Here is a 23,359-nt window from a genome sequence, read left to right as displayed (position 1 = left end):
CAGTAGAGGAGGCTGCCAGTCCTTGGGCCACTACACCAATACAAGGGAGAAGAAACTCCTGACTCCTGGCTTTGGACTGGCCCAGCTCCAGTCACTGTGGTCACTTAGGAAGTAAATCAGCAGATGAAAGATCCTTCTCTCAGTCTCTCCTTCCTGTAAATCTGCCTTTCAAATAAAAATAACTCTTAAAAATGGAAAAAATAAATGTTCATTAAATAAAACCAAAAAGAGTAAAACACCAGCTAGCAGGTCCTGCATAGCAATATACAACTTAAAGAGAAAGTTTTCATTCATATGTGAAGAGGCCAAGCTGTAGGTAAATGAAGGTATGCAAGTCCTCTAAAAGTCAGGTTAGACACACAAACACATCTGACCAGACATCTTCAGAGGTTAAAATTAAAGACAATGTTGTGATCCTGATCTTTTTTTGGGGGGGGAGGGAGGATTTATTTATCTTTTATTGCAAAATCAGATATACAGAGAGGAGGAGAGACAGAGAGGAAGACCTACTGTTCAATGATTCAGTCTCCAAGTGACCACAACGTCCAGTGCTGCACCAAGCTGAAGCCAGGATCCAGGAACTTCTTCCAGGTCTCCCATGCGGGTGCAGGGTCCCAAGGTTTTGGGCCATCCTTGACTGCTTTCCCAGGCCACAAGCAGGGAACTGGATGGGAAGTGGAGCTGCCAGGATTAGAACTGGCGCCCATATGGGATCCTGGCACGTTCAAGGTGAGGACTTTAGCCGCTAGGCACTGCACCGGGCCTGTGATCCTGATCTTAGCACAGATTTCAGTCCCCTAACACAACTGATGATCTGAAGTGTACAAAATATAGAGATGGTGGTTGGCTCACTTTAAGGAGTTCAAAATATTTTAAGCTTTTGTTGCTACCTGTTTTTTCATCATGCTAGGCAATTCAAACTAGAGATGGAATATGGAAATTCTGGCCAAGGAGATAGACAGTATTTCTGTTATAAAACACAGGCAACTGTTGCCATTTGGGGCGGATGGATTGTGGAATAGTGTTGGCTGCTTAAGTGTCCTATTTTATAACAGAACTGAAATAATCTTGGTGGCATTCCTTTAGTTCTACTTCCATTAACTTCGACACCAAAAAACATCTCACACATCTTTATTATTACTAAAGTTTTCAGTTTACATCAACAAAACCAAAAGCCATTCTGGATACATGAGAAATTTTTTACAATCAAAACTATCTCTCGCTTTTCAGAAATTTGACTAAAACAAAAATAATTAAATGTGCTGTCAACAGGGCGAAACCACTATGTCTACTGTGGCAGCTAAACGAAGTGTGAATTACAGACTCAAACTCACTGCCCTGATGGCAACTGAAGCAGACACAAGAAGGAAGGCGCTCACAAGGGTTCCCCTCCAGCAGGCTGGCAGTCTACCTGCAGCCCAAGTCAGTCTGACAAGTCACTCTGATCCAAAACGATGATCCTGTGTGCATGCATTTCAAAGAAAAACAACAACAAAACAAGTCAGTATGTATGTTTTTATAAAGACACAAACATCATCCTCATTCTAGTTGAACTCAAGGGAAATGGCCTTGGTTCTTTATAAGTAAGCAGCATTATGGTCAGCAGGGCATTGTGGAAGGTCAATAAACCTATTAGAGTCTTCTGTATTCTGTTAAAATTTTTTTTGACTTGACCATTTATTTAATCAAAGCTGGCTTTAATCTCATTTTATATTTTAATGAACTATCAACATGAACATGTTAAAAACTGAGCAGCTTTGTCTGAATTCAAATCTACATATGTGGTAATTGTTTTAAGTCTGGTCATATTGTCCATAAACAGTGAACTCTGGCTTACAAATATCTGACATCTCATTACCTGGATGGCTCGGACCAACCCAGTCGCTTCCAAAAACAGGGTTTTCGTTCATCTTGATCAAATGTAAGAGGAAGAAACAAATAACTCGATTATGCTTTATGTCAATGGATGCCAGAATTCAGAATTCATATCACTGCTTTCTCTACTTAGAATGGATTGTGTTATTTAAGTTTTCCTGTTCTGTAGCAAATTGTGAAAACACAGTATTCTACAGCTCCCTGCCTCAGCGATGGACATTGCTGACACTAGTTCACAAAGTCTTTGTATCACCCACTTGGCTAAGCCAGTTCTAGTTAAAAGACCACACATTTTGGGTCTGGATCCACTCTGTAGGAATTTAGGGTTCTGCAGGAAACAATATATCTATGGCTGGCAGAATTATAGACTCCTTTATGGAATGAGTGACTATATACTCCAGTTGAATTGAGGGAGAAAACAGAATGGCAAGGTATCCAGTTACTACCAGCAGGTGAAAGCCACAATTCTGAAGGGTCTGGGGATGGAGGCCCAGTTACCGGAACCCAGTGAGATCTAGGAAGGACAGGCTGCCCTTTAGGAGCTGCACTTATGGAGGGACACTACTCTACCAGTCACAAGGAGCTCAAGTAGCAAGAAAGAAAAAAAAAAGCCATGCCTCAACTTCTCTTCCAGCCCTCTGACCTTCTCCCAGAACCTCCCCCTGGCCAACAGGAGGCCAGGAGACGCTGTACACAGGGGTCAGCATTCAGAGGCACAGCAGGGCAAGAAAAGCAGAATGAGAAGGGACTTCAGAGGGCATGAAAGTGATACCAGGTGCTCTGAAATAATTAATGTCTCTAAGTTCCAATGAAGATGCACATAAATATAAGAAGGCATCATTTGTAAATGTCATATTCAAAGCCTGAAAGCTGGACCGGTGTGATAGCGTAGCAGTTAAGGTCCTCGCCTTGGACATGCCAGGATTCCATATGGGCACTGGTTCTAGTCCGGCTCCCTGCTTGTGGCCTGGGATAGCAGTCGATGATGGCTCCAAACCTTGGGACTCTGTACCCACGTTGGAGACCAAGAAGGTGCTCCTGACTCCTGGCTTGGGATTGCCTCAGCTCCGGCCATTGTAGCCACTTGGGGAGTGAACCATCGGATGGAAGATCTTCCTCTCTGTCTCTCCTCCTCTCTGTATATCTGACTGTCCAAGAAAAATAAATAAATCTTACCAAAAAAATAAGCCTGAAAGCTCTATCAGAATAGTTCTGAAATTAAGGTCAGTTTATAACTTCATATTACTTCTGGATCATGCTTAAATTTTGATATATATGATTATATGATTTTATATGACATTATTTTGCAACATCTGTGTCAGCAAAATTTAAAACTCTTATGAGGCAAAACACTGCTCTAGACAGTGTGCAAAGTAATGATGAGAAACTGGCTGAAGGGTTACTTTAGAAATGGAATCAGAGGCCCTTACTGTTTTATAATGAACCATGAATGAGATTTATCAGAAAACCTAAGCTGAAATGCAGGAAGAAAAGAAAATATCAAAAAATACGAGAATTCATATCATGTCTGAGAAACATTTCTAAATAACTTTGATGTTGGGCCCGGCGCGGTGGCGCAAGTGGTTAAAGGTCCTCGCCTTGCACGCCCGGGATCCCATATGGGCGCCGGTTCTAATCCCGGCAGCCCCACTTCCCTTCCAGCTCCCTGCCTGTGGCCTGGGAAAGCAGTCGAGGACAGCCCAAGGCTTTGGGAACCTGCACCCGCGCGGGAGACCCAGAAGAGGCTCCTGGCTTCGGATCGGCATAGTATCGGCCCGTTGCGCTCACTTGGGGAGTGAATCATCGGACGGAAGATCTTCCTCTCTGTCTCTCCTCTCTGTATATCCGTCTTTCCAATGAAAAAATAATAAAAATAAATCTTTAAAAAAAAAAATAACTTTGATGTTCTTTAAAGCCAAAGGACTGTAGACTACATAGTGCCACTCATTCCTACCTTCCTCAGAAGTCCCCAGAAAGCTCTCTGAGTTCCTTCTCTCTGACTTGATGTTTTCGTCTCCTTTTCTCTTCTTTCCATCAACTTCCTGATCCTTGGTATTCGTCTCCCTTTAATAACAATAATTTGGGGATATCAAAACCATATAGATAATAGGGGAACAATATCACATTCCAAAGGAAATGCATATTAACTAATAATTGTTGTGATTTAGTTACCCCACAAGCTCAATTAAATGATGAGACTCAGGCATATGGAGATTACATCACATGCCTAGTAGGTCCCAGACTTGGGATGTGATCCTGGCAGTATACCCAACACTTTGCTTATGACCACTAGATTGTATTGCTTCAAATTTTTTTTAAAAAGTATTTTACTTAGGTTGTCATTAATGTGTTTTTCAAAACTATTATTTAATCATCATCTTATTTCTTAAAAAAAAAACTGTCAATATGAAAGATTTAAGTATAAAGACCACACAGTTTTAAAGCAGAAACCATCTCCCCAACCAAATAAGCTGCTTGAGAGCAGAGATGCTTATCCCTTCTGTACCTCCAGCTTCCAGTCCAGTATTTGGCTCACAGGCCGTGCTCAGTGGGCACTGGCTGAACCAACACAACACGGTTTAGTGATTCTTCTGTTTTCAGTTTGGTGGATAGTCAAAATAAAATGTGAGGTCAGAGAGAAAACAATGCCAACTAAGATAAAAGAACACTTTCTTTTCTCCTAACCACTTGCCCCTAATCTAATCACAAGCTCAAGGGCTAACAGAGATCTTTGGGCTCCTCTAGTTCTGACCAAAGCCCAGGACAAGAGGCTCATCTGGCCTCTGCTTCAGCAGCAGCAGCCATTGTTACTGAGTGTGAAGACAGCTGTTTCCTGGATCAGATGCCTGTGATTATCAGGAAGTTTGTGCTTTGCTCAATAAAAAAACCGTTACTATGCAATCCCTAGTCACTAGCTCTGTCCTTCGGGGGGAACAGAGTAAGCCGACTCTCTCCACTTCACAGTATTTCAGGTGTCGGGGGTGGCTATCAGATTCTCCATTCCACCTGCTCTTCTCTGCCGGAGCCTTCCTGCTCCTTCAGCTGTTCTCAGATGACCTGCTTTCCTGACCTCTGAAGGGTATTTGGCTACCACTTCTGTTAGTATCTCTTTAAAAAGACAACACCCAGGAAGAGGTCCTGCCCTGTGTCCTGGCAGTCCCCTACCAGCACACTGCCTATCTCACACAACGCTTCGATGTGGACACATATTTCTGTGCAGCATGGATGTTGCTTGAACTCAGCAACTGCATCAAACAGACCTTGCTGCCATGCCTCCTTCAAGAATTCCCTGAATTCTAACCACGTCCCAAGATGCATGCTAAGTCCATATAAATAACAGTAAGAGCTTCCAATTCAATCTGTAAACACACCATGTCTCCTGCATTCTACACTTTAAGATCTACAAGGTTTACATCTTTTATCTGTTAAGACAATCTAACATTTCCACCTGTCAAGACAATTTTGAATCTTCAGTCTATCACCTATGTCAGCTTCATTCCTAGATTGTGTTATCTAAAATTTGATTAGTGTGCCTTTTCTGATTTAATTCAGATGACTGATTAAAATGTTGGAGGCAGCAGAGCCAAAATGCAGCACTCTTAGCAGCCTCTCTCTATGCTGATATCCATCTGCTAATCAGTATCTCAAGTACTGTAGGTGGCTGCAGGCACAGAGTGCAGACAGATGGAGTCAGGGCCATCTTATCTACAGCAATGCACTGCCATCACCAGACATACACTCTGCAAGGAGTCTAAAACTTAGCCCCACTTCAGGATAAAGACGCAAACGATCCCCTGATGGGGAGCAATGACCTTGTAGAGCCCTTGGGGAGGGCCTGCAGCTCCATGCGCTCCTCGGGTGGCTGTAGCCATCTTTCCAGGTCCTCATCAAGACTGGAGTGAGCTCTGTCCAGAAGCAAGGGAAGAGAATAAAGACAGTCATCATTTCCTTTCTCCTGTGTCAAGAAAGCATGACAAAAGAGGGAAAAAAATCTTCTAGTGCGCTCACTATATAGTTGAGAAAATACCAGTTTAGTGAGATTGTGTCATGAGTTATAGAGGTGATTCAGATCTGACAGAAATATGCACAAAAACAGCCTGGAGCCCCTTGACAAGAAGTCCTCAGCATCCATGAAATCACTACCCATAAAGCTTGATGCAAGATCCTGTGTCTGAGCCCGGTGGTATGGCCTAGCAGCTAAAGTCCTTGCCTTGAATGCGCCAGCATCCCATATGGGTGCCGGTTCTAATCCTGGCTGCTCCACTTCCCATCCAGCTCCCTGCTTGTGGCCTGAGAAAGCAGTTTAGGATGGCCCAAAGCCTTGGGACCCTGCACCCATGTGGGAGACCCAGAGGAGGTTCCTGGCTCCTGGCTTTGGATAGGCATAGCACCAGCTGTTGCGCTCATTTGGGGAGTGAGTCATCAGACAGAAGATCTTCCTCCTCTATCTCTCCTCCTTTCTGTATATCTGACTTTGTAATAAAAATAAATAAATCTTAAAAATAAATAAATAAAAATTAAATTTCCAGTCATTCCTGCACTTAACAATGGTCATGTGTCACTGTCTGGTCAATGAAATGTAAGCAGATGACTTCTGAAAAAGGCTTTTGAGAGTTTTTGCTTTCCTCAAAAAAAAAAAAAAAAAAAAGAATAAAAGAAAAAGGTCAAAAACGTCAGTTGAAATATTCCCTTGTAGGGCTAGCACTAACATGCATCCCTTGTGGAAACTGGTTCAGATTCTAGCTGCTCTACCTCTGATTCAGCTCCCTGCTAAATGGCCTAGGAAAAACAGTCAAACTCCCTGATTATGGCGTTGGAAAGCAGTCAAAAACAGCCCAAAGCCCTGGGACCCTGCTCCGGAAGAAGCTCCTGGCTTCGGTTTGGTGCAGCTCCAGCTGTTGTGGCCACTTGGAGAGTGAGCCATTGGATGAAAGATCTTCCTCTCTGTCTCTCCTCCTATCTGAATATCTGCCTTTTCAATAAAATAACTAAATGAATAAATACAGCAGCAGAAGGCCCGAGTGCTTTGGCCCCTATTACCCACATGGTAGACCCAGATGGAACTCCTAGGTTCTGGCTTCAGCTTGGCCCAGTGCTGGTCATTATGATCATCTAGGGAGTGAACCAGCAGACAGAATACAGAGAGAATATTTGTCTCTGTAGTTCTTTCCAAAATGAGTAAGTCTAAAAAAAAAAAAAACTTACATCTGGTATGTAGACAGCAGAAACCATCTTGTAACCAGGTGACAGTCAGAACACAACATAAAGGCCAGCATGATGGGGAAAGGAGATCAGCAAGACCAAAATAGACTAAGTCTCAGGGCTTGCATTTGACTTAGCAGTTAAGACAGCCATGCCCTCTATCAGAGGTTTGATGCTGGGCTCTACTCCTGATTCCAGCTTTCTGCCAGTGCCTACCCTGGAAGGCAGCACAGTGCTATTCTGAGTAGTTAGGCCCTGTCACTATTGTTGGACACCTGGACTGAGTTCACGGTTTTTGGTTTTAACCTGGCCCAGGCTACTCATAGAGAGTGAACCAGAAGATGTGAGCTTTTCCTCTCAGATTTTTTTTTCCTCTCAAATTTAAAGCAAGCAACCCTGGGTTCTAGATGGCATTGCTAAGCTGGACATGCCCTGTCTCCCATGTACTTCTGGTTAAGTGTGTCCCTTCCCCAAGGAAGGGACCAGGTAATGAGCACAGGTACACACTCAGTTCCTGCTCTTTAAATTCCACATGCTTTGTTCATCATGAATGTTTTCGCATTAAATTTGATTTTTTAAAATATTGCGTTGGGCCCAGCGTGGTAGCCTCAGTGGCTACAAGTCCTTGCCTTGCATGTACCAGGATCCCATAAGGGTGCCATTTTGTGTCCTGGATGCTCCACTTCCCAGCCAGCTCCTGTTTATGGCTTTGGAAGGCGGGAACGCAGTGGAAGATGGTCCAAAGCCTTGTGTCCTGGATTCTGGCTTCAGATCGGCTCAGCAAGGCTTTTGCAGCCACTTGGGGAGTGAACCAGCAGATAGAAGATCTTCCTTTGTCTTTCCTTGTCTCTGTAAATCTGACTTTGCAATCAAAATAAGTAATCTTAAAAATATATAAGTTGCATTAAAGTATTACCTTTTTGACAATTTATTTTTTTTGGTGTTCCCTTAGATTTTGTACCTCATTTATTGTGTATTGTGTATCTCATTTATTTCACCATAGTCCCAGTCCTGAACGAGAAGGCAAGAAAAGTCACGAGGCAAAGCAGGTGAGCTAAATGGTTCACCTCACACAGGTGCAAGGAGAGTACTGAAGCAGGAACAGAATCAGGTTGCTCAGGCAGCCTTGTACTGTTAAACTGGATCTCCTGGATGGCTGTCCTTACTGTCCCTTACTGGCTACAAAGAACTAAAAATCCTCTCCCATGACCTTTTACTAAAATGTTTTAAAAAGATGCTGAAATCAATGTTTACCTCACAAAACAAAGTAAAACCAAAACAAACAAAAAACAAAAACATAAGAACTTACACAACAAAATTGAAAACCCCAAATAACTCTTGTAAAATCTCACAAAGAATTCAAATATTTATCCAAAGAAGATATTCAAATGGTCAATAACCTGTGCCTAACCCAGCCTGAGGTACCGCAGCCATCTAAGGAATATTTTGTTGTTGTTGTTTGTTTTAATTCATTATTTTTTTCTTTCTTTATTAATTTTGCCATCTGAGGAATAAACCAACAGATGGAAGATCTCTGTCTCTCTGTCTTGTAACTCTACCTTCCTGGTAAATAAACCTTTTTAAACTATGGTGAATTAAAACGCATTCATTCAACAGGCCTAATCTGCTGAAATCCTAGCCTAGTAACACGACATGCTGTATGACAGCTGTTATTTTCCAAGAGATGGGGCTGACTAGGAGCTGCAGATGGCTGCCCCCTACCACAAGTACTGAGCCCCCTATCACAAGCCTGCAAAGAGAGTAAATTCAAAGTGCAGCTCCTGCTGAATGGTATTGTTCTTCTACTACTGCGAAGCCAAAACATTGGTAAGTCAACCATCATCTGTATACTTGACACCACTGAACTGCAAATTTAAAATGGTAATGGTAAAACTTATGTGATATGTATTTTATCACATTTTTTAAAATTAAGAGCAAAAAACTGCGACAGAAGCTATAGCCTAGAGAATTAGGTAGCTGCCTGCAGTGCCATATGGGTGCCTGTGGAGACCCGGCTGTTTCATTTCTGAACTAGCTCCTTGCTGACATGTCTGGAAAAGCAGCACAAGATGGCCCAAGTGCTTGGGGACCTGCACCCATATAGAAACCTGGAGGAGGCTCCTCGCTTCAGACAGACCAAGTTCCAAGCAGTTATGGCCATCTGGGAAATGAACCTGTGGATGGAAGTTCTCTCTCTGTGTCTGTTAACTCTGCTTTTCAAATAAAAACATAATAAACTTTCACAATAAATAACTAAAAATGACAATTTTTTAAAAGCACAAAAAGCCTTTTAGAAATAAGGACTATTAAGGCAATATGAAAAAGACTAACTTTACCCCCCTTCTTTATGAGCATTTTTTTTAAAGGAGTACAATAAAATCACAGTTTTAAAAACCCACACCCAGCTTTTTCTGTTACCTCTCTGTGTCCTCCCCTAGATCCTGAGATTCTTTGGTCCAGTGCATACTGCTATCTTCTTTTTTACTATCAGTTTCTTGCTCTTCTAAATGTTTTTGATCTAAAAATGGTTGAAAGAATAATTTTATTAGAACAAAAAAATTTTCAGAAAGCCAGCCTTAAAATGAAGGCTAATCATTAGTGCCCCAAGTATGCAATGTGCTCGTTCCCACTCCCCTCTTCCCATGAGAACAGGGGCCAGGTGGCAGTCGGCAGGATGCCTGGATTCACAGCAGCTGCTTCTGGGGTCCTGCCAGCTCTCTGATGCCAAGTGAAGCTCCAGGAAACCTGACCTGTGCCAAGACTCAAATGAAAACAGAAAAGAAGGGGCACATAAAAGACGACAAGTAACCCTGACAACAAAATGCAGATTTACTTTCAGGGACTACCCTATTTCACTGGTTGGGTATTCTAGATTAGATCCCCAAGGAAGGAATTTGGGTGGGGAAGGGGTGTACCCTTTAATATATGCCAAGCATTTTACATATGCTGTCTCAATCCTGCCAGCAGTCCTATAGTGAATGGGAAGAGAACTAACATTTGCTAGGTATTTTACAGTGTACCAGCTGCTATGCGGAAGCTGTTGCTATTATGTAAATTATGTTAGGAATTTTTATTTCCATTTTACAGATGAAATGACCGAGACTCAGAGATTGTAAACAATTTGCCGTAACAAAAGAAACTGGTGAAGTGATGACGAGAGAGTTGAGGTGGAAGTGTTCCTGACCTCACAGGCACACTTTCCCATAGGTACCACTGTGCTGCCAAGGACAGTGTAACAGTAAGAACTTGATGTCATGAGCCCAGCGCTATGGTGTGGTGGGTAAAGATGCCATCCGTGGCGCTGGCATCCCACCCATACGAGCACCAGCTTGAGTCCTGATTGCTCCACTTCTGATTCACTCCCTGTTTATGGCCTAGGAAAGCAGCAGAGGATGGCCCAAGTACTTGAGCCCCTGCACCCACGTGAGCGACCTGGAAGAACCTCCTCATTTTGGAAGGGCCCAACTCCAGCTAGTGCAGCCATCTTGGGAGTGAGCCAGCAGATGAAAGATCTCTGAGAAAGTGAATAAATCTTTAGAACAAAGACAAAAAAGAACTCAGCGTAACACATCTGCAGACTTAGCTTACCATTTGCAGTGATGACTGGATCATGTGCTGTGTGCAGTCCTGTGGATGAGGCCTGCTGTTGCTTCAAGAGCTCTGTCAAGACACAAAAGCAGAAAGTAACATGTCTTTTTTTTTTAATGTCACCAATTTCTAGGGCAGTAGTTATCAAGAGTGGTCCTTAGAACAGCACTATTAGCGTAACCTGGGCACTTGTTCAGGATAAAAATCCTCAGGCTTTATCCTAGACCTACTGAACTAGAAAGTTTGCAGCTGTGGGCCAAGTAATTTATAGTCTAACAAGTCTTCAAGTGATTCTAATGTTTGATACAGCACAAGAACCACTGCTTTAGGATTTCAGGTTTGAAGGAAGTTCTTCAAGGCTGAAAAACTCCCATGCAATACACAAAATTAAGACAAAGGTGATGATGATAGATCACACGTACCAAGCCCCATGTGGCAGGTACTGTTTCTAAGCAGCTATGGATGTTGAGTAAGGATTCATGTTTACAATTAATCTTGACAATAACTTTGAGAGTGACTGTATTATTGTCATTCCTGTTTAATATATGAGAAAATTAAGATTAAAGAATTTGTCTGAAAGCACACAGATAAAAATTGTAGAACTGAGATTTAAATTCAAGCAGTCCAGTTCTAAGGCTTATGTTTTAATGTCTTGTTTACACACTCTCTAAGTTTGTAAATGGGGCATAAGGCAATGGCTCAATTGGCTAATTCTCCCCCTTCAAATGTTGGAACCCCATATGAGCACTGGTTCTTGTCCCGACTGTTCCACTTCCCATCCAGCTCCCTGTTTGTGGCTGGAAAAGCAGTAGAGCATGACCCAAAGCCTTGGGACCCTGCATCCATATGGGAGACCTGGAAGAAGCTCCTGGCTCCCAGCTGTAGATCGGCTCAGCTCCAGTCATTGCACTCACTTGGAGTGTAAACCAGTGGAATGAAGATGCTCTGTCTCTCCTTCCCTCTGTAATATCTGCCTTTCTAATAAAAATAAATCTTTCAAAAAGTGTATAAATCATCAGAACAATCCAAATGCTTCCGCACTAAACCACATTCCCTATTTTCCATCATGGTTGATAGAAAAACACAAGACAAAGAATACTCATCATTTTCATTCCAAGGTGATGCTCACTAGACCAAGGTAAGCATCTGCTAAACTCACTCTTCTGCTTCGCATTTCTGAGGTGTTTGCTTTACTCAAAACAATCCCAAGGACAAAGCAGAGCAGCCAGATGTCAGGACTCTAAGGAATGGCTGGTTTGTCTCGAAACAGAGCTAAGACTTCCTTTACTAAATTAAAATCATCATCATAAACCACTGGAAGTTGATTTTTCCTTAGAGTTGCTACCATTTAATTTTTTTAAAAAAAGATTTATTTATTTTTATTGGAAAGATGGATATACAGAGAGGAGAGGCAGAGAGGAAGATCTTCCATCCAATGATTCACTCCCCAAGTAGCTGCGACGGCTGGAGCTGAGCCGTCCTTGATTGCTTTCCCAGGCCACTGGCAGGGAGCTTGATGGGAAGTGGAGCCACCTGGATTAGAACCGGCACCCAAATGGGATCCCGGGACATTCAAGGCGAGGACCTTAATCACTATGCTATTGCGCTGGGCCCACTACCATAGATTTGTTTTTAAAGATTTGTTTATTTTTATTGGAAAAGCATGTCAAATTTATGCAAAGGAGAGACAGAAAAAATTTCCACCTGCTGTTTCATTCCCCAAATGGCCACAATGGCTGGAGAAGAGCTGATCTGAAGCCAGGAGCTAGGAGCTTCTTCAGGGTCTCCCACACGAGTGGCAAGATCCCAAGGTTTTGGGCCATACTCCTCTGCTGCTTTCCCAGACCATAAGTAGGAAGCTAGATGGGCAGTGGAGCTGCCAGAACACAAACTAGTACCATATGAGCCCTGTGCTTGCAAGGTAAAGATTTAGCCATTGAGTTATTGGGTCAGGGCCTACCATTAAGTTTTTAAATAACAAAATAACAACATAGGCAAACTCTTATACCAGGCAATAGGTCTTTAATGGAGGAGATTGTTACCCTTCCTAAATTACACACATTCAGACACTCAAGAGAAGGAAGTTACAATGCAGGCTGTGAGTTGGTTCTTCCAAGCAGGACAAGAAACAGATCCTGTACTAAATAATAAATAACCCTTACCAATTTCATCAAGAAATTCCTGAGCTGGTGGTGGTAATTCATCAATGTGATGCTGGGAAATGGCTTCTACTAGTTCTTTAAAAAGAAAAAGGAGAAGATGACTTAAAACCTTTCTGGACTTGACTCAGATTGTTCAAAGCTCCCGAATACACCTCACTAAGGATTTCTCAGTGATGACAAAAATTGAGGGAGGAATAAGCCCCCTATATAACAGCTCTAGCATGGAATTCCTACTATTCAAACAACTTTTCTGTCCCATCAGCCCAAGCCACTGCCTACATCAGTCCTTCCTCCAGAACTGCTTTGTCTGTGCTCCTCCCTTCCTAAGGGAAAAGTAAGCTATGAATTTTATTATCTATGTATTTTATTTTATTGGAAATGCAGTTACAGACAGAAGGAGAGACAGGAGATCCTCCATCTACTGGTTCACTCCCCAGATGGCTGCCAACAACTAGTACGGAGCCAGTATAGAGCCAGGAGCTTCTTCCAGGTCTCCCATATGGGTGCAGACTTAAGGAATTGAATCTTCCTCCACTGTCTACCCAGGCCATTAACAAGGAGCTGGATCAGAAGTGGAGCAGCTGGGACTCAAGCCAATGCCATACAGGATTGCAGTACTACAGGCAGAGGCTCACCCTACTATTCTATGACACTGGCACCAAGGAATAATTCTTACAAGAAGCCAGTTTAGACCAGGGCTGCTAAAGGGATCAGAGTTTCTGAATCAGCTAAATGAACAAAAGCACAGAGCAGGAGACCTTTCTCTGTAAGTGATAACATCAGGGAGTATAAAACAACCACACTCAGGTCTTGCTCAATTATATTATATTAACCAAAATTCCTTGAAATAATTCACAAAATTCTTGTCTCTCTGAGGAAAATTCTCAGTTGTTCCAATGTAATAAATACGCTTCAAGAGCTGTTAACATTCCCAGAATCTTTGATTCACAGACCATCACCTGATAATCTTTCCTAAGGAACAGACATGTGTAGATGAAGATATGTAAAAAAACAAGAGAGAGAAAATGACAAATCTTTAACAGAAAGGAATGGTTAAGCAACAATATATAAGGAGGCTTCGAAAGTTCTTGAAAAATGCATACTATGAAAAAAAACACGTTGATTTCAGTTTTTTTGCACCAAAATAAAAATCCTTTAATTCCATTTTTCCAAAACCTGTTTTTTTAACCTATTTGATTTTCTTTTTGCTATTGTCTAGAGAGTTGAGAGGATGCACACCCATGTGGGCCTCTGGTTAAGACGGGGAGGTCCAGGTACGAAGGAAGGCGTGTGGCAGAGATGTTTCAGGTTTTTTTTTTTCTCCTTTGTCCACAGGGCAGGAGGAGGAGGGGGTCATCCTTGCTATCAAACTATGGCAGTGTCCACAGACTTTCAAACAGTACCCTTGGGCCTGCCACAGTAGCCTAGTGGCTAAAGTCCTCACCTTGCATGTGCCGGGATCCCATATGGTCGCCAGTTCTGATCCCGGCAGCCCTGCTTCCCATCCAGCTCCCTCCCTGCTTGTGGCCTGGGAAAGCAGTCGAGGACGGCCCAAAGTTTTGGGACCCTGCACCCACGTGGGAGACCCAGAGGAGGCTCCGGGCTCCTGGGTTCAAGATCAACTCAGTAGCTATTATATACATTTATGAATAATTTGATGACAAAAAAAAATCCTTGAACTACACTATCAAGGGAGAAAAACACTCCAGAACTGATATACAATATTTCAACTGTGTTAAAGAAGGTTTATATGTTTGTAAAAATATGAAAAAAGTACGCATGAAAATACACATGTGGTTAAAGAATTAAAGTAGGGTTTAGTGATCATTTTTTAAAGTTGTTTATTCTCCAAGTTTGCTGTAATAACTATGCTTTACCATCAAGGGAGAAATGGCATTTTGTCTGACTCAAGTATAGCATTAAGGATGAGTGTCATCTTAAGCTTACTACCATGTGCTTCTATTTCGGGAATAACTCCAGCGTACCTTTAGGCAGGCTCCTTCTCTGAACGGCTTGAGGTGATGTTCCAGATGCCTTAGCAATGCTGGATGAGCTAGTTCTATTATATGTAAATGATCTTTTCTGAAAGACATAAACATGGTAACAAACATATGTGTTCAGTCACTTCCACTCATTTTATTAAACTCATTCACAAATCACATCCTCTGGGAAGCCTTCTCACCCCTCTGTGCCTCCAAAGCTCTCAGTATTGATCTCTGTGCTACAACAGGCTGGTCTTTCTCACTGGCCAGCAAGCACTTGTAGAGCAGGCAGTATACAGCAGGAATGCCTGCTGAGGTATCTGGCATCCAGAACCTACCCAATTAACAGTCACTGAATGAAAACAAAGAATTTGTTGGCAGAGAGAGAGAAACAGAGAGCTCTTCCATCCGCTGGTTCACTCCCCAAATGGCCACAATGGCCAAGACTGGGACAGGCTGAAACCAAGATCCAGAAGCTTCTTCCAGGTCTCCCATGCAGCTGCAGGAACCCAAGCACTTGGCATCTGCTGCTGCTGTTCCAGGCACATCTGCAGAAAGCTGGATGGGATTTGGAGTAGCTGGGACTCAAACTGGCACGATATGGGCTGCCAGGTAGAGACTTAACCTACTACACCATGGCAACAGCTCCATGAATGTGTAGTTTTCTTGAAACTGCACAAATGAACACAGGGGAGAAGAAGGAGGAAAAGAACAACAACTACTACTACTACTACTAATAATAATAATAATGGCCCAACACAGTAGCCTAGCAGCTGAAGTCCTGCCTTGCATGCTCCAAGATTCCATTCAGGTGCCAGTTCATATCCCAGCAGCTCCACTTCCATCCAGCTCCCTGTTTGTGACCTGGAAAAGCAGTAGAGGACGACCCAAAGCCTTGGGACCCTGCACCCATATGGGAGACCTGGAAGAAGCTCCTAGATCCTGGATTCAGATCGGCTCAGCTCTGGCCATTGCAGCCACTTTTGGAGTGAACCAGCAAATGAAAGATCTTTCTGCCTGTCTTTCTCTCTGTAATAAACAAACTGACTTCCCAATAAAAATAAACACAAATCTTTAAAAAATAATAATAAGTAATAAATCGTTTTAAAAAGTAATAATGATAGAAGGAGGTGCAGAGAAAGAGAAGAAGGGAAAGGGTGTTTTTCCTGCAGGCTGATGATCAGAAGTTCAGAGAAAGAGTTCAGTCAAAACTCATAAGCAAGTAGCCAAGAGAGTCGCAGAAAGGTTAAGCAAAACAGAAGGCTCCTACCACACAGCCTCCGGAGCGGAGCTCCCAAGGTGGTCTGCAGGAGCCCAGCTTATTTCTTGTTTTCTTCTTCTTCTTCTTCTTCTTTTCTTTAAGATTTATTTTATTTTTATTGGAAAGGTGGATATACAGAGAGGAGAGACAGAGAGGAAGATCTTCTGTCCGATGATTCACTCCCCAAGTGAGAGCAAAGGCCGATGTTATAACGATCCAAAGCCAGGAACCAAGAACCTCTTCTAGGTCTGCGATGTGGGTACAGGGTCCCAAAGCTTTGGGCAGTCCTCGACTGCTTTCCCAGGCCACAATTAGGGAGCTGGATGGGAAGTGGAGCTGCCGGGATTAGAACCAGCGCCCATATGGGATCCTGGCGCATTCAAGGCGAGGACTTTAGCCGCTAGGCCATGCAGCTGGGCCCGGGATTTCTTGATTTCTTAATGGCTTTGGAAAAGTCTCAGCTCTCTGGATCATTGAGATATGTGAGCTGACTACTGGAGTGTCTAAGGTGTTCGGACTTACCAGAGCAGCCAGTCTGGAAGGGGATGTCTCACAGGAAGGAAAGAGAGATTCTAGACTCTTGGCTCTCTCTCGGACAGTTGCAGATTTATCAGACGAAGTTTGAACCGATTCTTGATTGTTCCGGCAACAGCTAGACACTGTTTTAACCTGAAATGTGATATCTTCAAGGCAGTTTTTATACCGACTGGCAGCTGAAGAAGCTGACCCTGTTGTCGAAAAGAGGGCATTTACATTACTTAAAAACAAAACCCACAAAATCCTATACCTCTACCAGGAGTCTCTCTCTCTAACCTAATCTGTTAAAGGGGATTGTTCTCTCCAGTCTTAGCCCCTAAGCAAATATCCTTGCACTGGCAGGACGCAGTCACTGAACCTGACCCCAAACCCAGAGCCAAGGGACGGAGGCTCCAGGTTCCTTTCCCAAAAGGCTGCTCTCTGTGGGTGAGTACCTGGGCTGAGTGGAGTGCTGACACTGGTGGGTGCATGGCTGATTCTGGGGGTTCTGCACAAAACTTCCTTAACAGAGCCATCTTGTTCACAGGTGATACTAGACAGGTCCTGGATGTCTGTCAGTGAGCTGAATTAAAAGTACAGAGTAACTGTGAGGAGATGTTAAGAAAACCTAACAAATTATACCTATTTTTTTCAAGTTCTATTTATTTAGTTTCATTTTATTTGAAATACAGAGATCTTCCACCTGCTGGTTTGCTTCCCAAATGCCCACAACAGCTAGGCCTGGGGCAGGCCAAAGTCAAAAACTTGGGAGGCATACAGAGTCGGCCAGGTGAGTAGTAAGGCCGCACAGCTCGAACCACCACCTGCTGCCCTGCAGAGGGCGCACTAGCAGGAGGCTGGACCTGAAAACCCAGCTGGGACTGCAAGGCAGGCACTCTGATAGGAGATGCAGGCTTCTGTGCAGCTCTGTCAAGTACCTGTCCTTCTGACTATTATATTCTTAGCAGAAAATTTTAAAGTATACCCTTGACAAAAAAATCCAGAATTAGAGAATACCTTATGTATCTTAAAGAGAATACTCAAAAATACCTTTAAAAGAGACACTAACATTAGACACATTCCATCAGCTATGAATTATTTCAATGGAAAACTTATCTATCTTAAGTATAAACTTATACTATTATCATTGTATTTCCTTGGAAAGTAATACTCATATCAGCAATTTAATAATGGCTTTTTAGTGAAAGAAAAAAACCATTCATATTAAGTCTATACAAGCAATGGAAAGAATATAGATTCTCACAAACAAGAAACTACCATTCATTAAAACTTAAGACTTTACACAGAACCCTTAGGCAGGCAGCTAACTCCTTGGTGGCCATACATGTCTTTCTCTCTCAGTTCCTTTGGTGGCTCCTTTAAAGTTTCCTCTTGTTCGCCTCCAGTGCTGTAGAGGAGAAAGTAGGCAAGTTATGGAAGTCTCTGTCAGTACAGTGTATCAACCTGGTACAAGAGACACCAGCTCATTCATCCAGAATGAGAAGTATCGCAAAAGCCACCAAGCTCAGAAGCGTGAAGCGTAGGGTGTGGTTCTGGTTCTGCCACTGACTACACTCAAGTTTTCTAGCACCTCTGAGTCTCAATTTCTTTCCCAGTGTTTTTATAAACAGTCCCTATGGGTCAGCTTGGCTCTCAAAAAAGGCCAGGATTCCATATGACTCTTCCTGTGAAAACCAACAGAGGGTAGGAACTTTGCTAAGAGCGCAATGTTGGAACCAGGGACACAGCCATTGGCCCTTAAGATAGTGAGCCAGCTTCCTGTTGTAGAGTTCCAGGAGATACTAAAAGACAAACTGGACTTGTTTTAATCCCTATTTTAAGACTCAATTTCAATATTTACCAAATACTAACTAAAAGCCGGATTCCATGCCAAATGCTTCTTGCTAAAAATGTTTTCATATTTTTAAAATGATCTACTTATTTGAAAGGCAGAATGATGGGGAAGGAAGCAGGAAGGGAAACAGCAAAGAGAAATCTTCTATTTGCAGGACAACTCCCCAAATTGCCACAAAGCCAGGGCTTTGCCAAGGCCCAAATTCAGGAGCCAGGAATGCCATCTTGGAGTCGCACGTGGTCAATGGGTCCCAAGCACTTGTGCCACCTTCTGATGCCTTCCTAGGCACATTAGCAGAAAGCAGGATTGGAAATGGAGCGACTGAAACTAGAACTGGTACTCTATGAGATGCTGGTGTTTAAGAGGCAGCTTAACCCATTGTGACACAATGCAGGCAGCCATATTTAAATTTTTTTTTTTTTATTTATCTGAAAAGCAGAGTGATAGAAATAAATCTCTCATTTGCTGTTTCAACCTCAAAATGCTGGCAACAGCAGTGAATAGATCAGATGGAAGCTGAGAGCCGGAATTCAAGCCCGATCTCCCACATGGTGGCAGGAACCCAACTGCTTGAGGTATCAACCTCTGCTTCCCCCAGGATGCACAATAACAGGAAGTCAGAATCGGAAGCAGAGCTGGAACTCAAAACTAGGCATGAGATGTCAGTGTCCCAAGCTGCCTCTTAATTGCCAGGCCAAATGCCTGCCCCTGTTTTTACAGTCTTAAAAACAGCAAGAATCCTACAGGACCAACACTATAAAGGAGACAGCAGGGATTTTAGATTGTGTCCTAACTTTGTTCTGTTCATGAAAATGTTTGTTTCTCATTCCAAGCACACAACAGAATAGCGCTTTTGTTCCTCTTAATTTACGTAAATGGCCCCATGATTTGTTTTAACCGATGAAATCTGAGGAAGTGACAAGTTACTTCTGGGCCAAAACTAACAGCCATTGCAAAATACACCATGTTCCATTTTTCCTGCCTCAACCATCAGGGAAGCATAGAAATGGAGCTTCCCTCACACTGTGTCTCCGGCAGAAGTTAATATAGCACAGAATATCCTTGGCCAACCAGGAGCATGAGCAAGACATTTTCATTGTTTTATACTACTAAAATCTAAGGGCTGTTTGTAATTGTTCATAATCTAGTCTGCTCTTTCTGTGTTAGCCTTAGGAAAAATAAACTCTCTGCTCTCTGATCTTTGTTTTTAGATTTATTTATTTGAAAAGCAGAGTTATAGAGAGAAGAGTGGTGGGGGTGGGGTGGGAGGGTGTGTCTTCCACCCACTAGTTTACTCCCCAAACGGCTGCAATAGCCAGGGCTACACCAAGATGAAGCCAGGAGCCGGGAGCTTCTTTTGAGTCTCCCTCATGAGTACAGAGGTCCAAGCATTTGAGTCATTACCTGCTACCTCTGAGTGCATCCCAAGCAGTGGCTTAACCCACTGCACCACATGTCCATGCATATCTGTTTTTTTTTTTTTTTAATTAACCTTTTAGTTTCAAGAGAACTGGTGTTTCTTCCACTGGTAACATATTACAAAAGTGTATATCAATATCACAACCAGGATACTGGCATTGATATGGTGAAGATATGGAATGTCTTTTAAACTGCTTGTTTATAGCCAGGCCTACTTCCCTCATTCCCCAATCCCTTCCTTAATATCTAGAAAGCATTAATGTGTTCTTTGTTTCTATAGTTTCATCATTTTAAGACGAAATGCCTGAGTGGAATCATACAGAAAATAACATTTTGGAATTCTTTTTCCATCCAGTGTTGTTCTCTGGAGATGTGTCCCGGTTGTTGCAGTATCAATGGTTTGAGCTTTTTACTGCTAAGTAGGAGTCCATAGCAGAGATACAGCACTGTCTGTAACACATTCATTTGGTAAGAAGGACCCCTAGATTGGAGTATTGGGCTGTTACGAATGGATTTGCTGTACACATGCATGGATGTATTTTTGTGTGAACACGAGTCTTCATCTCCCTGGGATAAACACCTAGTAGCTATTTAATTACTTCTTGTTCCTTGGAAAGGGTTCACATCCCTTGTCCACAGCTGAGAAACAGAATGCAAGGGTTGAGAATCCTGAGAACCTTGACCTTGATCGGTCATACATGGGTAGAACGCCACAGTCATGATCTGAATACAATGACCCACCACCACCCCAAATCCTAATAAAGCTCAGCAAATAAAGCCAAACTATAAAAGCAAATTTTTCTAAGATAATAACTAGTACATTCAAAGATAAGCAAAACATTTTTTGGATCAAACCTTAAAAGCACAGGCAATAAAAGTAAAAATAAGAATAATAATATCTCAAAGTTAGCAGCCTCCCCATAGTAAAGGAAGCAATCAACAGAATTAACAGACAACCAATAGAATGGGAGAAAATATTTGCAAGTATGCATTTGGTAAATGACTATATTTCATAAGATATTCGAAAACATATAAATTGAACAACAAAATAAACAATCCAGTTAATAAATGGACAAAGGAGCTAAATTGACATTGTTCAAAATGGCCAACAAACACATTTTAAAAATGCTCAGCATCATTAGTCACCAGGGAATTCACTATCATCTTAACCGAGTTAGAGCAGCAATGATCAGAAAGTCAAAAAATAACAAATGCTGGCAAGGATGTGGAGAAAAGGAATTATAACAAGCTGTTGGTGTGAATATAAACTATTACAGCCATTTTGGAAAACAGTATGGAGATTCCTTGAAAAACTAAAAATAGGTCTACCATATGACCCAGTTATCCCACTTCTAGGAATATAACCAAAAGAAATGAAATCAACATATGAAAAAGGTGCATGTACTCCCACGTTTATTAAAGCCCAATTCACAATAGCAAAGAGAAGAATTCAACATACTTGCCCATCATGGACAACTGATGTGGTGTACATACAAAATGAATGAATACTAGCTATAAAAAAGAATGAGATCTTGAAATCTGCAAAACAATAGAATTGCAGATCACTATGCTGAGTGAAATAAAGCAGGCCAAAACGGCCAAATACCATGTTCTGCACTCATATCTGGAAGTTAATATTCATATAGTATAATAAATGTGTGGACAATATCGTATAGATATTTACAAATGTGCTTACTGCATTATATCCTTTCCCTCACTGAAGAAAAAAGACAAGCATTATATAAAGATGGGGACATTATCATCACTGAACACTGCTCCTTGGAGCCTGAGACAGTGAAACAGTAAGACCATACCTTTGTTTAAGCTGGAAGGGAGACTTGATCAGAATCTCAGCATTCTTTTCAAAGTGGAACTTTTCCTCATCTGGAAAAATATATATATTTTAAGAATGAAAGTTTTGCCAACTCAAATGATCATTTTCATTTACTACAATTTCTTTTGGTCAGGTCGAAAAATGAGCAATGATTTCAATAAACAACCTGTTTTCCTAATTACGTTTAGTTTCAGTGGTACAGGGGTGGGGTGGGGGTTGTTCTCAAAGTTTATTTCCCTTATTCAGAAGGGAAATCTGCATTCTGATACTCATCATACAATCAGGCCACTTATTAGTCTCTTCTTCATGACCACACAATTATTCCTGGAGACAAATGCTTTGTCTTTTTGAGAAAGCTTACTGACCTGATTCCTATCAACAGACAACAAGGAATGTTGTGACCAAAAACTGTTCACTGGAGAATTCAAATAGAAAAGACCATTAGCTTGTACATTCCCTGGGCACTGACTGCGCCCGTTGGCCACCAACTGCACTTAAGGAGTAGGGGTGGGATAGGGTCCTGAGTACTAAGGAGACAGGGCAGGTAGCCACTTTCCCTCTCAGCCTGGGACTGTCCCGGTTTATTCTTTTTAAAAAGATTGATTTTTTGTTTTTTATTGGAAAGTTAGATATAAAGAGAGAAGAGACAGAAAGAAAGCTCTTCCTTCCTTCTGCTGGTTCATTCCCCAAGTGGCCACAACAGCCAGAGCTGAGCTGATCCAAAGCCTGCCAGGAGCTTCTGGGTCTTCAACATGGGCGCAGTGCACCAAGGCTCTGTGCTGTCCTTTACTGCCATCCCAGGCCACAAGCAGGAAGCTGGAAGGGAAGTGGAGCAGCCAGGATACGAACTGGCATCCACATGGGATCCTGGCACATGCAAGGCAAGGATTTAGCCACTAGTCTATCACGCCAGGCCCACTGTCCTGATGTATAATGAAAGAACAGGTAGAGCGGCTTTCCTTGTTTCCAGGGCTCCTGGCTCCCCTACAGAGTGCTTCAGTCCAGGTGATCTGGCAGGCACTGGGAAGGCCCACCCCAACAATGCAGCTGCCGAGCAGCTCTGAAGCCACTCCAGTGGGGAGATGTCGGGACCCAAGTGAGCTGAATTCCTGGAAGGCATAATGCAGTTTCCAGTAAGCACAACTTAAAGCTTGAGGGAACTTTTCAGATTTTAGAATTTGCAGGACCCTGTGTGATAGCCTAGCAGCTAAAGTCTTCACCTTGAATGTGCCAGGATCCCATATAAGCACCAGTTCTAATCCCAGTGGCCCTGCTTCCCACCCAGCTACCTCCTTGTGGCCTGGGAAAGCAATTGAGGATGGTCCAAAGCCTTAGAACTCTGCATTCATGTGGGAAACCCAGAAGAGGCTCTGAGCTCCTGGCTTTGGATTGGCACAGATCCGGCTGTTGCAGCCACTTGAGGAATGAATCAATGGATGGAAGATCTTCCTCTGTCTCTTCTCCTCTCCTTATATCTGACTTTCCAGTAAAAATAAATAAATCTTAAAAAAAAAAAATCTCCAACCTCTCCTTTATTTTAGAGAAGGAGAAAATGGAACCCTGCAGGGAAGCAATTTTTCTGTTTGCCAAAAAAGTCAGGACCTGACTCCAACATGCAACCCACTGTAGCCCTGCTGCATCCTCTTATACGTAAGGGACTACATA

General features: G+C 42.5%; 1 protein-coding gene across 1 annotated transcript in view; it reads right to left on the bottom strand.

Annotated features, from left to right (window-relative positions):
* Positions 1 to 1,122: 1,122 nt before the first annotated feature.
* Positions 1,123 to 23,359, bottom strand: part of TEX14 (testis expressed 14, intercellular bridge forming factor) — a 72,552-nt gene continuing 50,315 nt past the window's right edge. Inside the window, exons 22-33 of the mRNA XM_041000883.1 lie at positions 21,675 to 21,744; positions 17,932 to 17,994; positions 17,042 to 17,169; positions 16,593 to 16,798; positions 14,813 to 14,909; positions 12,828 to 12,896; positions 10,666 to 10,737; positions 9,496 to 9,595; positions 5,688 to 5,780; positions 3,830 to 3,939; positions 1,859 to 1,910; positions 1,123 to 1,460 (exon numbers count right to left, since the gene is read on the bottom strand). Coding sequence (XP_040856817.1) covers positions 1,424 to 1,460; positions 1,859 to 1,910; positions 3,830 to 3,939; positions 5,688 to 5,780; positions 9,496 to 9,595; positions 10,666 to 10,737; positions 12,828 to 12,896; positions 14,813 to 14,909; positions 16,593 to 16,798; positions 17,042 to 17,169; positions 17,932 to 17,994; positions 21,675 to 21,744 — 1,097 coding nt within the window. The 3' untranslated portion in view covers positions 1,123 to 1,423. The remainder of the gene's footprint in view (positions 1,461 to 1,858; positions 1,911 to 3,829; positions 3,940 to 5,687; positions 5,781 to 9,495; positions 9,596 to 10,665; positions 10,738 to 12,827; positions 12,897 to 14,812; positions 14,910 to 16,592; positions 16,799 to 17,041; positions 17,170 to 17,931; positions 17,995 to 21,674; positions 21,745 to 23,359) is intronic.

This window comes from Ochotona curzoniae, unplaced genomic scaffold (genome assembly GCF_017591425.1).
Source record: "Ochotona curzoniae isolate NIBS_2020 unplaced genomic scaffold, NIBS_Ocur_1.0 scaffold_2453, whole genome shotgun sequence".
NCBI lineage: Eukaryota > Metazoa > Chordata > Mammalia > Lagomorpha > Ochotonidae > Ochotona > Ochotona curzoniae.
This window is presented reverse-complemented; position numbering and strand designations above follow the sequence as displayed.